The following is a 14,538-nucleotide window of genomic DNA, read 5'->3' as shown; positions in this document are numbered from 1 at the left end:
TAATAAAAACTCTCAACAAAGTGGGTATAGAGGGATCATACCTCAACATATTAAAGGTCATATGACAGGCCCACAGATAACATCATACTCAATGGTGAACAGCTGAAAACATTTCCTCTAAGTTCAGGAACAAGACAAGGCTGCTCCTTCTCACTGCTTTTATTCAACATAGTATTGGAGGTCCTAGCCGCAGCAATCAGACAAGAAAAAGAAATAAAAGGAATCCAAATTGGAACAGAAGGAATAAAACTGTCACTATTTGCAGATGACATGATAATGACATAGAAAATCCTAAACATGCCACCAATAAACTACTAGAACTCATCAATGAATTCAGTAAAGTTACAGGATACCAAATTAACATACAGAAATAGGTTGCATTTCCATACACTAACAATGAACTATCAGGAAGAGAATCTAAGAAAATAATCCCACTTACGATCATATAAAATCCCTGAGAATAAGTCTAATTAAGGAGGTAAAAGACCTGGGTTCATAAAACTACAAGACACTGAGAAAAGAAATTGAAGATAACAAAAACAGATGGAAAGATATGCCATGCTCATAGATTGGAAGAATTAATATTGTTTAAATAACTATACTCCCCAAGGCAATCTAGATTTAATGCAATTCCTATTAAAATACCAACAGCATTTTTTCACAGAACTAGAACAAATAATTCTAAAATTTATATGAAAATACAAAAGATCCTGAAGAGCCAAAACAATCTTGAGAAGGAAGAAAAAAGCTGAAGGTATAAGGGTTTCCCTGGTGGCACAGTGGTTAAGAATCTGCCTGCCAATGCAGGGGACATGAGTTCAAGCCCTGGTCTAGGAAAATCCCACAGGCCGTGGAGAAACTAAGCCCATGTGCCCCAATTCCTGAAGCCCGCATGTCTAGAGCCTGTGCTCCCCAACAAGAGAAGCCACGGCAATGAGAAGCACACACACTGCAATGAAGAGTAACCCCTGCTTGCTGCAACTAGAGAAAGCCTGCATGCAGCAACGAAGACCAAAAAAAACCCGCAGCCAAAAATACAAAAAAAAAAAAAAAAAAAAAAAGCTGAAGGTATCATGCTCCCTGATTTCAAACTATACTACAATGATACAGTAATCAAAACAATATTATACTGGCACAAAAACAGACACATAGATCAACGGATCAGAATAGAGAGCCCAGAAATAAACCCACACACTTCTGATCAATTAATCTATATTTAATAAGCGACTTGTATCTAGAATATATAAAGAATTTGTACAACTGAATAAAAAGAGATAAATAACCCAATTTAAAAATGGGCAAAGGATCTGAACACACACTTCTCCATAGAAAACATAGAAATGGCCAATATGCATATGAAAAGATGCTCAGCATCATTAGTTATCAGGTAAATGCAAATCAAAACCACAATAAGACACCTCTTCACACACATTGGGATGGCCATAATCAAAAAGATGGACAGGGCTTCCCTGGTGGCACAGTGGTTGAGAGTCCACCTGCTGATGCAGGGGACACAGGTTCGTGCCCCGGTTCAGAGGGATCCCACATGCAGCGGAGAGGCTGGGCCCGTGAGCCATGGTCGCTGTGCCTGCGTGTCCAGAGCCTGTGCTCCACAATGGGAGAGGCCACAACAGTGAGAGGCCCGCGTACCACACACACACACAAAAACTCAAAATGGATTAAAGACCTAAATATAAGACTGGACACTATAAAACTCTTAGAGGAAAACATAGGAAGAACACTCTTTGACATAAATAACAGCAAGATCTTTTTTGATCCACTTCTTAGCGTAATGGAAATAAAAATAAAAATAAACAAATGGGACCTAATGAAACTTAAAAGCTTTTGCACAGCAAAGTAAACTATAAACAAGATGAAAAAGCAACCCTCAGAATGGGAGAAAATATTTGCAAACAAATCAACAGACAAAGGATTAATCTCCAAAATATATAAACAGCTCATGCAGCTCAATATTAAAAAAACAAACAACCTAATCAAAAAATGAGTAGAAGACCTAAACTGACATTTCTCCAAAGAAGACATACAGATGGCCAAGAGGCATATGAAAAGGTGTGTAACATCACTAATTATTAGAGCAACGCAAATCAAAACTACAATGAGGTATCACCTCACACCAGTCAGAATGGCCATCAGCAGAAAATCTACAAACAATAAATGCTGCAGAGGGTGTGGAGAAAAGGGAACCCTCTTGCACTGTTGGTGGGAATGTAAATTGATACAGCCACTATGGAGAACAGTGTCAAAGTTCCTTAAAAACCTAAAAATAGAATTACCATATGACCCAGCAAACCCACTACTGGGCATATACCCAGAGAAAACCATAATTCAAAAAGACACATGCACCCCAATGTTCATTGCAGCACTATTTACAATAGCCAGGGCATGGAAGCAACCTAAATGCCCATCGACAGACAAATGGATAAAGAAGATGTGGTACATATATACAATGGAATATTACTCAGCCATAAAAGGAATGAAATTGAGTCATTTGTAGAGATGTGGATGGACCTAGAGACTATCATACAGAGTGAAGTAAGTCAGAAAGCGAAAAACAAATATCGTATATTAACACATATATGTGGATTCTAGAAAAATGGTACAAATGAACTGGTTTGCAAGGCAGAAATAGAGACAGAGATGTAGAGAACAAACGTATGGACACCAAGGGGGGGAAGGGGCAGTGGTGGGATGATGGGAGATTGGGATTGACATATATACACTAATATGTATAAAATAGATAAGTAATAAGAACCTGCTATATAAACAAATAAATTAAAATAAAATAAAATAATTTTAAAAAGAAAGCAAACAACCAACATTACCCAGCACTGACTTTGTTTCCAGTATCATATTATAGAACACTGTTTCCCCCATTTGGGGTTTTACAGCAGATGTTAATAAAAATTATTTTAAAACTTGGGGAAAAAGAGGGAGGTGGTATGTCCTTTCAATGCCATATGGGGTACAGGGACACCTAAGGAAAATTTAACTGTTTAAAGAGTGTATTTTGTTCAACTCACTGTTTACTACTTAAAGTCCCAGACTGAGAAATTACATGTTAACTTGTAGATTTGACCAGTAGAAATGCAAGTAATTTCTGTCTAATAAGAAGGATAACTCCAAATGTTAGTTTATTGTCCTGTATGACATTAACCAGCCTTATATCAATACTAGCAATCTTTTGCCAACATTCCTTTACTAAATTATCTATAAATACTCAGCCCCTCAAATGCTCTTTGAACTAGCCTTACCACCTTAGTGGTTCTCCCATTAATTAATAAATAGAATAAAATATTTGACACGTGTTCATTTTTATTTTTGTATGACAGTCACGTTTTCATTTTTTGTAAATAATAATAAGGTAAATTTTTAATAATTGGAGAACCATAGACTTAAGTTTACTCTAGTTGCTATATATATATTTTTTAATTAATTAATTTATTTATTTATTTTTGGCTGCGTTGGGTCTTTGCTGCTGCGGTGGTATGCAGGCCCCTCACTGCAGTGGCTTCTTTAGTTGCGGAGCATGGGCTCTAGGCAGCAGGCTCAGTAGTTGCGGTGCACAGGCCCAGCTGCTCCGCAGCATGTGGGATCCTCCCGGACCCGGGCTTGAACCCACGTCCTCCGCACTGGCAGGCGGACTCCCAACCACTACGCCACCAGGGAAGTCCCTAGTTGCTATATTTTAAATAGATAATGGGGTAGGGGTTGGGGCAAAGGTAGAAGCAGGGAGTCCCAACAGGAACTTTTTGTAGAAATCCATGTAAAAGAAGATGTAAGTTGGACCAGATTGGTGTCCCTGGGAAAAATGAATTTTGAGTTTGCCATGTGTATTGGACATCCAAGGGAAGATTACAAGTAGGAAGTTATAGATATGAATCTTGGGTTTGGAAGAAAGGTCTGGATTGGAGTTAAAGATTTGGGAGTTGCTAGCATATAGATGGTATTTAAAGTCACCTATATTTTTGATGAGATTGATGAAATCATCAAGACAGTGAGGGTAGAGAAAGAAAAGGACCAATGACTTAGCCCTAAGACTTTCCAACATTAAGAGGCTAAAAAGAATAAGAAGAGAATAGCAAGGATGGGAATACCCTGGCAGTCCAGTGGTTAGGACTCTGTGCTTCCACTGCAGAGGGCATGGGTTCTATCCCTGGTCAGGGAACTAAGATTCCACATGCTGCGGCCAAAAATAAAGGAAAGAAAAGAAAAGAAAATAGCAAGGAAAAAATTTAGTGATATTACTAGTGGTATGGGACAATTTGTTTATCTTCCATCTCAAGATGACTTTCAGAGTACATGATGACGCACTGCTATGAAGATAGGAATAATGGATGGTGCTGATAAGAAAGGAAAGGAGGAATATCATTTAGATAAATTAAAAAATGACCAAAGGCTTAAATGTCAACAATAAACTATAACTAAATCCCTAACTAGGCTGATTAAGAAAAAAGAGAGAAAATTAAAAATATTAACATTTGGAATGAAAAAGGAGTTATCCCTATAGATTCCACCAACATTAAAAGATAATAAATAAATATTATGAGCAACTTTATGGCAATAAATTTAACAACTTTAGAAAATGGAAAAATTCCTTGAAAAATACAATTTACCAAAATTGACACAAAGTTAACACAAATCTGAATATTCCTATATCTATTTTAAAAATTAAAACTGTTTTCAAAATCCTTCCCACGAAGCTCCAGGTCAATGGTTTCACTAGCAAACGTTTCTCTAAAATATTTAAGAAAGAGATAATAACAATTTTATACAAAACTCTTTTGGAAAATAGAGATAAAACTTCCCATTTGTTTCATAAGGCCAACATAATCCTGATAGCAAAACCTGACAAAGATATTACAAGAAAAGAAAATTAAGACCAACATCACTTCTGAACATAATCTCAAAAATCTTCAATAAAATATTAACATACTATTAATATTAACATACAAAGCCTAATCTCCCTAGTCCTGTTTCTAGGACTAGAAATCAGTAAGAAAAAGACCATTGATTCAATTTAAAAAATAGATAAGAAGACCAAATAGTTCACAGGCAAAGAAATACAAAATATTCTTAAATATATTAATTTAGGCTTAACATTTTATGTAATAAGAAAAATGAAATTCTTCTAGCAGATTAACAAACACCCAAGTTTGATGAAATTCTGTTGTCAAGGTTGGTGAGAGTACATACTGGTAAAACTCATACAGAAGGTAATTCAACTGTAGATTTTAACCTGGAATTTATTCTTTGGCAATTTACCTTACACTCACACCTTCACACACAGAAATTTTACACCAATATATAATATTTATAGGTGTAAAAAAGAATGAAAACACTCTATATACAATGAGAAAAGGTCTCCAAGATAAATTAAAATGAAGGGGGGAAATAATATAAACGGTATGTTATTTTTTTTCAGTATGCTATTTTTATGTAAAAAGATGGAAGGATTAGGGCTTCCCTGGTGGCGCAGTGGTTGGGAGTCCGCCTGCCGATGCAGGGGACGCGGGTTTGTGCCCCGGTCCGGGAGGATCCCGCGTGCCGCGGAGCGGCTGGGCCTGTGAGCCGTGGCCGCTGAGCCTGTGCGTCCGGAGCCTGTGCTCCTCAGCGGGAGAGGCCGCAACGGTGAGAGGCCCGCATACGGCAAAAAAAAAAAAAAAAAAAAAAAGGGAAAAAAAAAAAAAAGATGGAAGGATTAGAACATATATTCACATTGTTATACATGTAAAAAAACTCTGAAGTATACAACAGAAAGTAGTAACATTGATAACCTAATAACAGGTGAGAAACACAGCAAGGAGACCGCTCAGGTATATCTTTTAATATTTTTAAACCATGCAAATTTATTAAATATTGAAAAAAATTTTAAGTAGTTACTTTAAAAAATTTTTCAGGCAGCTCATAGTATATCTGAGAGTGCTAGACACAGACAGGAACAATGTTGAAAAACAGAGTTTGCACTCTGAGCATGCCGACAGTGGAAACTTGGCACTACCACTAGAACCACTGCCAGTACTGCCTTGGGAACTTAGATGTATTATTTACTGTCACAAAAACTGTTATTATCCCCTATTTATAAATGAGGTGACTGAGGCATGAGAAGTTAAATATCGTGCACAAGTGGCATATTGCTATTACCAAGCGCAGAATTGTGACATAAACCTAGGTAGTGTGACTCCAAACCTTTCTCAGGTAATTGGTACCCTGGGTTGCTGCCCACAGTATAGGCTAACTTGTTTATTCTAGTAATTTTTTACCCTCTTCAAATCATTGTAACTGGTCATTACAGTCTTTTCTATTTGTTAAGTATTGTTCTATGAAGGGATTGATTTCGATGACATCATCAGGAAAGAATGAAGCGTGTATTGAGAAATAGGTCAAGTTTTCTGGATTCAGCTTTGGTTTTGCTTTCCAGTTTTTCCATTTCTCTTCACTAGCACTTGATGCAAACAACTCTACCAGGGCTTTTTAAAATGTCATTAAATGTGTTTATACCTTAATAACTTTTATCTGCTCCATTACTGCAGTGCACATAGTAATAGTAGGATTCTCTTTTGGTTCTTCTTCAAGTTTCTCTTCTCCCAGAGATCGTCTTTTTGCTGCCTTTCTTTTTTCTTGTAATTCCTTCTTTTGCTTTGTTTGGAAAAATTTCAGAGTCTTAAAAATTTCTCGGGAAAATTCATCTACATCAGCTTCCATGCTTTCCCCATTAAGGTCCAAAAACCCTCCATCCATCCACCTGAATTGAAAGAAAAAATAATATTAAACTCAGAGGGGCTTCCCTCATGGCACAGTGGTTAGGAATCTGCCTGCCAATGCAGGGGACATGGGTTTGATCCCTGCTCCAGTAAGATCCCACATGCTATGGAGCAATTAAGCCTGTGCGCCACAACTACTGAGTCTGTGCTCTAGAGCCCGCAAGCCACAATTACTGAGTCTGTGCTCTAGAGCCCACGAGCCACAACTACTGAAGCCCGCGCGCCTAGAGCCCATGCTCCACAACAAGAGAAGCTGCTGCAATGAGAAGCCCGCACATCACAACGAAGAGTAGCCCCCGCTCACTGCAACTAGAAAAAGCCCACGTGTAGCAATGAAGACCCAACACAGTAAAAAATAAACAAATAAATAAATAAATTTATTTTAAAAAGACTAAGGAAGAATGATTAAAGACAGAATTAAAATTAAGTGAAAAAATAGAATATTTTAATTAAAAAAATATATTAAACTCAGAGACTTCAGGTGTATGAAAAGGCCTTAGAGATTCTTTAGGCCAGGCCCTTCATTTTATAATAGAAACAATTGAGAACAAGAGCAATTAACAGTTTTTCTCAGTCACACAGATAGAATGATGACAGACAATACTAAAACCACAATTTCAGCTATGCTGCATGCGCAAAAATATGAATCAGACTGTAAACGGACAACTAACAGTATCCAGATAAAATGTTGATTTGACTCCATACTTCTAATTCTTAGTGTCAAATGAATGAGTCAAATGAATTAATTGCATTAAAAAATGAATCAACTCTGGGAAACCCAAGTGAGACTTTAGATATTATATTAGTAAGGCTAGGTGGCGCCTTAGCAACATTTGATGCTTCTCCTATATAATATTTGGTTTTTCTTTCAAATGGACAGATAGATCCTACTTTTAAACACCTAGCCAACAACAACAACAAAAATCAATGTACGTTTTATAAATCTTTTTATATCTTTGCTTAATTTTTTATTACATTACCAGAAATTACCGTTTTTCTGTTCGTTGCCACTTCAAAACTAAATTAAAAAACTTCTGATAGGGCTCAATGTTAACTTTTAATTTATCCAGTTCAGGATATTTTGTCAGTTCCCATCTGAAAAGTTCCTCTTCTTTATTAATAAATTGAACTGCTTCTTCAGATTCCTGAATACGTTTTTGTAGTTGTCTTACATCTGTCACATACTGAAAGCAAATAATTTTTTATTTCAAGAAATACCCAAGAAATGTTATAAAAATAAAATTATATAATACTGCATAGGCTATGTCCTTGCATTTATATAGCAACTTTAAACATCAACTTCACAACATTACCATGACACAAAGCAAAAGGTATGGTTATGTCTATCTTACAAATAGAAAACTAAATCACAAAAAAGATTACATAATTAGCAGCAGTCGTAGGCCTAAGAGTCAGGCCTCTGTTTGCCTTAGTAAGCACAGGTTTTTCTATATTATAGAAACATGTCCTGTATTAATCTACCAGCCTGCCATAGCTACTGTCTATATTTATCAGACCTGCTGCATGTGGTCCAGTTCTGCAAGTTCTGCAAACTCTTCCATGCGGCGTGATTCCTTTTCTATTTCCAAAATCAGTTTCTCTCTCTTTGCTATTAGCTCATTTTCTTTTTTATGTTTAGCATTTTCAAGGAGCTTTAAAAAAAATTAATCATGTTAACTATTTTGTTACAAAGCAAAGAATTATCAAATCAGAAATCTGAATGCTTTATACAGTAACAAAAAACATCAGCGAAGTAAAAATAAAACATTGTACAAAAATAAAACATTGACTGATTTAAAAATGAAAAGAATAATAAACCACAAAACCACACAGAAAAACTTTCTTATATCTCCGAAGTGACTGTAACAATTCTTATTTATTAAATACTTTAACTATTTAACAGATTCTGGGAAAATAATAAAAGCTACCATATATTGAGCACTTGTTATGTCAAGGTTTATTAAACACTCTACCTATATTACCACAAGTATTAGTATCCTCATTTCAGAGGTAAAGAAACTTAAGCATATAGAGGTTAAGAGGCATGTCCAATGTCACAAAATCATAAAAGTCAAAATCTGGATTAGAACTCTGGCTTATCTAACTGAAGTCCATGCTTTTCATTACTACTATACCATCTCACTTCCCAGTTTAGGAGAAACTAGTTTACATTAGGACTTTTTCAAAATCTGAACTATATTCAGTCTTATATAAAATCCTGAATCTGCTACTTCTTCCTGGGAAAGTTACTTAACTTCTCTGAAACTCATTCTTCTCATCTATGAAATGGGGAAAATAGGAGCACCTGGGATTTTTGTGAGTATTAAATGATTTAATAGCACAGAGCTTACAATTATTATTATTAATTTGTAAATAGTTCTGACTTTTTAAATGTCAGTCCCACTTTTTACAACCTTGTGGGTTAAGCCTAAGCCTGCAGGGCCATAAATGTGGCTAATCCCAAAATCATACTGACACATGAAGATACTTTTTAAAGGTAGATGGCAAGTATGTATGAAAATTAAATGAACATTGTGCTTAAAATATCATAATACAAAAATACATATTGAAAAATATATTCACCTCATCATTTTCATCAAAGATGGGATTAATTTTCCAAGGCCACATAAGGACAGCTGAATTTAAAGCTAAGTCTTCTGGAGGAAATAGAAATACATCTAAAAAGTAACTCATCCGGTGTTTGGATTCCTACAGAAGAAACTCCAGATATATTAAACCATATAAAAAATCTAAAGCATTATGAAAAAGAGAACCAATAACAATTTCTAATATTCTTTCAAATTTCAATTTGACTCAGATTATTAACTGATATTTCATATTACCCAAACCACATGGGTATTTCAATAACTGTAGGGTTATTTATTTGGCTTCATACCACAAAATTGCAGATTTTTATACCAGAAATAAAGCTTTTTAGAAGTTTTCACTTGCAGTTGACTTAACAGAAAGGTACTCTTGAGTCTCCATGTAGATGACTGAAAATGATGATGAAATATGCAGCTTTTGTTCAGCAACACTTTAAATTTTTTTCTTTTAAAAGATTTTACATTTTTTATTCTTATGTATTTAATTTTTGAATCTTTGTTGACAAAGATTTTAGCATCTTTTATTTTGTTTTGCATCTTCAGTGACAGTACCACTTTTTTTGCCTACCATTATCATACAGCAATTGTCTAGAAAGAGTTTAGGGGTGAATGGCAAAACCAAAACAAAACAAAAACCCTTAAAACCAATAGATTTACCTGAATAGAGAAGTTGAATATCCTTACCCTCTATAGCTTACATATTTGCTGTATATATATATAACATATATAATATGCAGAATGCATCATATATGTATTATGTTGCATGTAGAAATTAACCTAATAAAACCTGATTCATGTAATCAATTATATTAATAGATTAAAGGAGAAAAAGCATAAGATCACCCCAATAGATGCAAAAAAAAAAGATAAAATTCAACATGCATTCACAGTAATGTTTTTCACTTAATTTTTATTGGAGTATAGTTGATTAATATTATTTTGTTAGTTTCTGCTGTACAGCAAAGTGAATCAGTTATACATATACATATATCCACTCTTGTTTAGATCCAATTCCCATATAGGTCATTACAGAATACTGAGTAGAGTTCCCTGTGCTATACAGTAGGTTCTTATTAGTTATCTATTTTATACATAGTAGTGTGCATATGTCAATCCCAATCTCCCAATGTATCCTCCCCACCCTCCCATAGAAGAGAATTTACTAATCTGATAAGGGAACCTATAAAAAACCTACAGCAAATTTCATACTTAATAGTGAAATATTGAAGCCTTTCCCTTTGAGACTGGGATCAAGATGACTTCTATTCAACATTGTACTAAAGATCCTAACCAGTCCATTGTAGCAAAGAAAATAAAATTTTGGAAATGTGTAATGTTTGATAAGGACAAAACCAAAACTGTCATTAGCTACTAGTTATAAAATAGTATATGTAGATATTCCAAAAGAATCTTCGGATAAACTGTTAAAATTAAAAAGAAAAAAAAACATACAAATTTTAAAGTTAAGATATTTAAATAAAAATTTTTTAATTAAGAAAAAATTTAGTAATAGCTATTACTTTGTATATAAAATAAATTTTATATTATATTATAGTCAAAGTATAAAATAAATATCCATAAGTTCATATAAATAAATGATTGAATAAATTAATAAGCAGGGGAGAAGAAACAAGTCTCCTATGCAGAATAATTCCAAATAAATAATGTAGCTACTCTACTCTAAAGGAGGAAAGCACAATTCCCCGGTTCTTAAGTGTGGATGCATACAGTGACTTCCTTCCAAAGAAGACAGTATGGAAAGGGGGAGAAAAGAGTGGAGAGACATGATAAACACTACTTCTGCCTGGTGATCAAGCTCAACATCAAATGCCATGTTAATATGTATCCTTGAGATGATGTGATGAAAATGGCACTTTTCCTTTGTGATTCTCCTCCAAAAAACCGACTACCCCGTTCTAATCATGAGAAAAATATCAGTCAAATTCCTACTTCTCAAAACTATCAAGCACATCAAAAGCAAGGAAAATCTAAGAAACTCTCAGAGCCAAGAGAAGCCTAAGGATACATGACAACTAGATACAATGTGGTATCTCAGATGAGTTCCTGAGATAGAAAAAGGGCTTTTTACTAGGTTTTTTGTAAATCTAAAACTATTTTTTTAAAGTCTATTAATATAAGTTAACTGTATTTTTGTATTCAAGTAACCAAGATAAGATGAAAAATTTAAGATATAATTTAATATAACATTAAAAGATATCAAGTACCTGAAAATATAACTAACAAAGAATGTGCACGACCTCTACAGAGAAAATTATAAAATATTAAGAGATGTTAAAGAAGTGGTAAATGAATAAAAGATATATCATGAACTGGAAGACTCCACAGTGTATGTACCGATTCTCTCCATCTGTTTAATGCATTTCTAATCAAAATTCCAACAGATTTTTGCAGAATGTGAAAAACTGATTCTAAAATTTATACTGGAAAGATGTTAATTCTCTACATTTATTATCAATTTTATGCAATCTCAATGAAAATCCCAAAATGTTATTTTATGGGCTGTGATCATCTAATTCTAAAATTTATATGAAAATACTAATAGCCAAGAACAAACAAGAAACTTGATGAAGAACACAGTGGGAGGACATGCTCTACCGGTAATCAAGAATTATTACTGCAATTACAATTAAGCTTTTGTAATTAAGTCAGTGTGGTATTGATACAAGGATAGACAAAAGGCCAATAGAACAGAATAGAATGTCTTAAAACAGATATGCACATATAGGGACACTTGATATATAATAGAGATGGCACTGCAGAGCAGTGGGGAAAGTATAGTTTCTTCAATAAATAGGTAACTGCTCATGCATATGAAAAAGTAATTAAATAGGACCTCACATCATTCACAGAAATAAAATTCAGGAAGACTGAAAATCTAAACCTGAAAGGCAAAACTAAACAGCTTCCAGAAAAGGACACAAGAAAAAACTCTTGATGACCCTGGGTAGAAAAGGATTTCTTAAACAAGACACAGAGAGCACTAGCTGTAAAAAAAAAAAAAAATTGCTCCATTTGACTACATTAAAATTAAGAACTGCCATTCAACAAAACACCATTAAAAACTGAAATAACTTACAGAGTGAAGGAAAGGATATTTATCAATAATATATTCAGAACTACTACACTGAACTATACTTAAAAATGATAAAGATGGGGCTTCCCTGGTGGCGCAGTGGTTGAGAGTCTGCCTGCCAATGCAGGGGACACGGGTTCGTGCCCCAGTCGGGGAGGATCCCACATGCCGCGGAGCGGCTGGGCCTGTGAGCCATGGCCGCTGAGCCTGCACATCCGGAGCCTGTGCTCCACAATGGGAGAGGCCACAACAGTGAGAGGCCCACGTACAGCAAAAAAAAAAAAAAAAAAAAAAAAAGGTAAAGATGGTAAACTTTATGTTATGTATATCTTATCACAATTAAAAAAAAAACTACTATAAACCAATTAGAAAAGGACACACAACCCAAAAGAAAAATAGGTAAAAGACATGTACTGGAGTGAAACACTACACAGCCATAAAAAAGAATGAAATTTTTCCATTTGTAACAATATGGATGGACTTGGAGGGTATTATGCTAAGTGAAATAGACAGAAAGAAAGCCAGATAGAGAAAGAAAAATACTGAATGATATCAATTATATGTGGAATCTAAAAAATACAACAAACTAGTGGATATAACAAAAAAAGGAACAGATTCACAAATTTAGAGAATAAACCAGTGGTTACCAGTGGGGAGGGGGGAGGGGGAGAGCATTATAGGGGTATGGGATTAAGAGGTACAAACTATTATGCATAAAATAAGCCACAAGGATATATTGTACAACACAGGAAATAGAGCCAATATTTTATAATAACTATAAATGGAACATAACCTTTAAAAATTGTGCATCACTATATTGTACACCTGTAACTTATATAATATTGTACATCAACTATACTTCAATTTTAAATATAAATAAATAGATAAATAAAAATTTTAAAATAAAATTTTCTTTTAATTTTTTTAAAAAACAAATACTAGTATTTCACAAAAGAGGAGCTCCAAACGGTCAATAAGCATATGAAAAGTGTTCAGTTCATTTGTTTTCAGGAAAATGCAAATTACAAATACAGCAACCTCCACCCAACAGACTGGCAAAATTTTAAATATCTCACAATAGCAGCTATGGATAAGGATATAAAACAACAGGACTCTTAAACACTGCTGATAGGAGTATAAAATTGGAACTACTTTAGAAAAGAGTTTTGTCTTAGCTAGTAAAGGTGAAAATAAGTATATCTTATAACACCTGGAAGAAATGCATGAATATACGCACCAGCGTACACATACAGAAATGTTCCCAGAAGCATTGCTTTTAGTAGCAAAAGTAGAAACAACCCAACTATCCAGAACAGTAAAATTAAAGTAATAAATTATTCTATGGTTATATAATATGAATACCAGACATCAATGAAAATAAATGAAAGTTAAGGAACAATGACATTACTAACATAATGTTGACAAGACACAAAAGAATAGAAATAGTATGATTCTATTTATATAAAGATCAAAATGAAACAAAAATTAGCTATATTGATTAGGAATGCATATTTAGATGGTAAAACTACAAAGAAGAGCAGGAAATGACTACTATAAAAGTCAGGATAGTGTTTACATACAGAAAAAGACAGGAGATTGTAATGGGCTTCTAGGGTGTTGACAAGCTTCTATTTCTTTCCCTGGATGATAATTACTGGATGTTTAATTTATAACATCTTAAACTGTACAATTTATGTTTTATGCAATTTTTGGTGTGTGTTGTATTTTACTTTTTTTTTTTTTTTCCTTTCGGCCGTGCCATGCGGCATGTGACATCTTAGTTCCCCGACCAGGGATCAAACCCATGCCCCCTGCGGTGGAAGCATGGCATCTTAACCACTGGATCACCAGGGAAGTCCCTATATTTCATATTTTTAAACAAAAATTAGAGTACAATATAGGTGAATAGGTATATAACCTTGTGGTGGGGAAAGTATAAGCATATGCACTACTAAATGTAGAAACTATAAAAGAAAATCTTTTTTTAAACCTTTGTTAAGGATGCACACATGGTGGAACTAAAAAAAAAATAAAAAAGATTACTGTAGAAACCAAG

The 14,538-nt window shown here is 34.3% G+C and overlaps 1 protein-coding gene across 3 annotated transcripts in view; it reads right to left on the bottom strand.

Annotated features, from left to right (window-relative positions):
• The window catches only part of DNAH12 (dynein axonemal heavy chain 12), a 213,395-nt gene that overhangs the window by 142,744 nt on the left and 56,113 nt on the right, over positions 1-14,538 (bottom strand). For all 3 annotated transcript variants that reach the window (XM_081247432.1, XM_081247433.1, XM_081247431.1), the window contains exons 14-17: positions 9,366-9,491; positions 8,300-8,434; positions 7,773-7,966; positions 6,520-6,763 (exon numbers count right to left, since the gene is read on the bottom strand). In XM_081247432.1, coding sequence (XP_081103558.1) covers positions 6,520-6,763; positions 7,773-7,966; positions 8,300-8,434; positions 9,366-9,491 — 699 coding nt within the window. The remainder of the gene's footprint in view (positions 1-6,519; positions 6,764-7,772; positions 7,967-8,299; positions 8,435-9,365; positions 9,492-14,538) is intronic.

The sequence above is a fragment of the Mesoplodon bidens genome, assembly GCF_964165515.1.
Source record: "Mesoplodon bidens genome assembly, chromosome: 10".
Classification (NCBI taxonomy): Eukaryota; Metazoa; Chordata; class Mammalia; order Artiodactyla; family Ziphiidae; genus Mesoplodon; species Mesoplodon bidens.
Note: the sequence above shows the minus strand (reverse complement) of the source record. Positions and strands in the feature narration are given on the sequence as shown.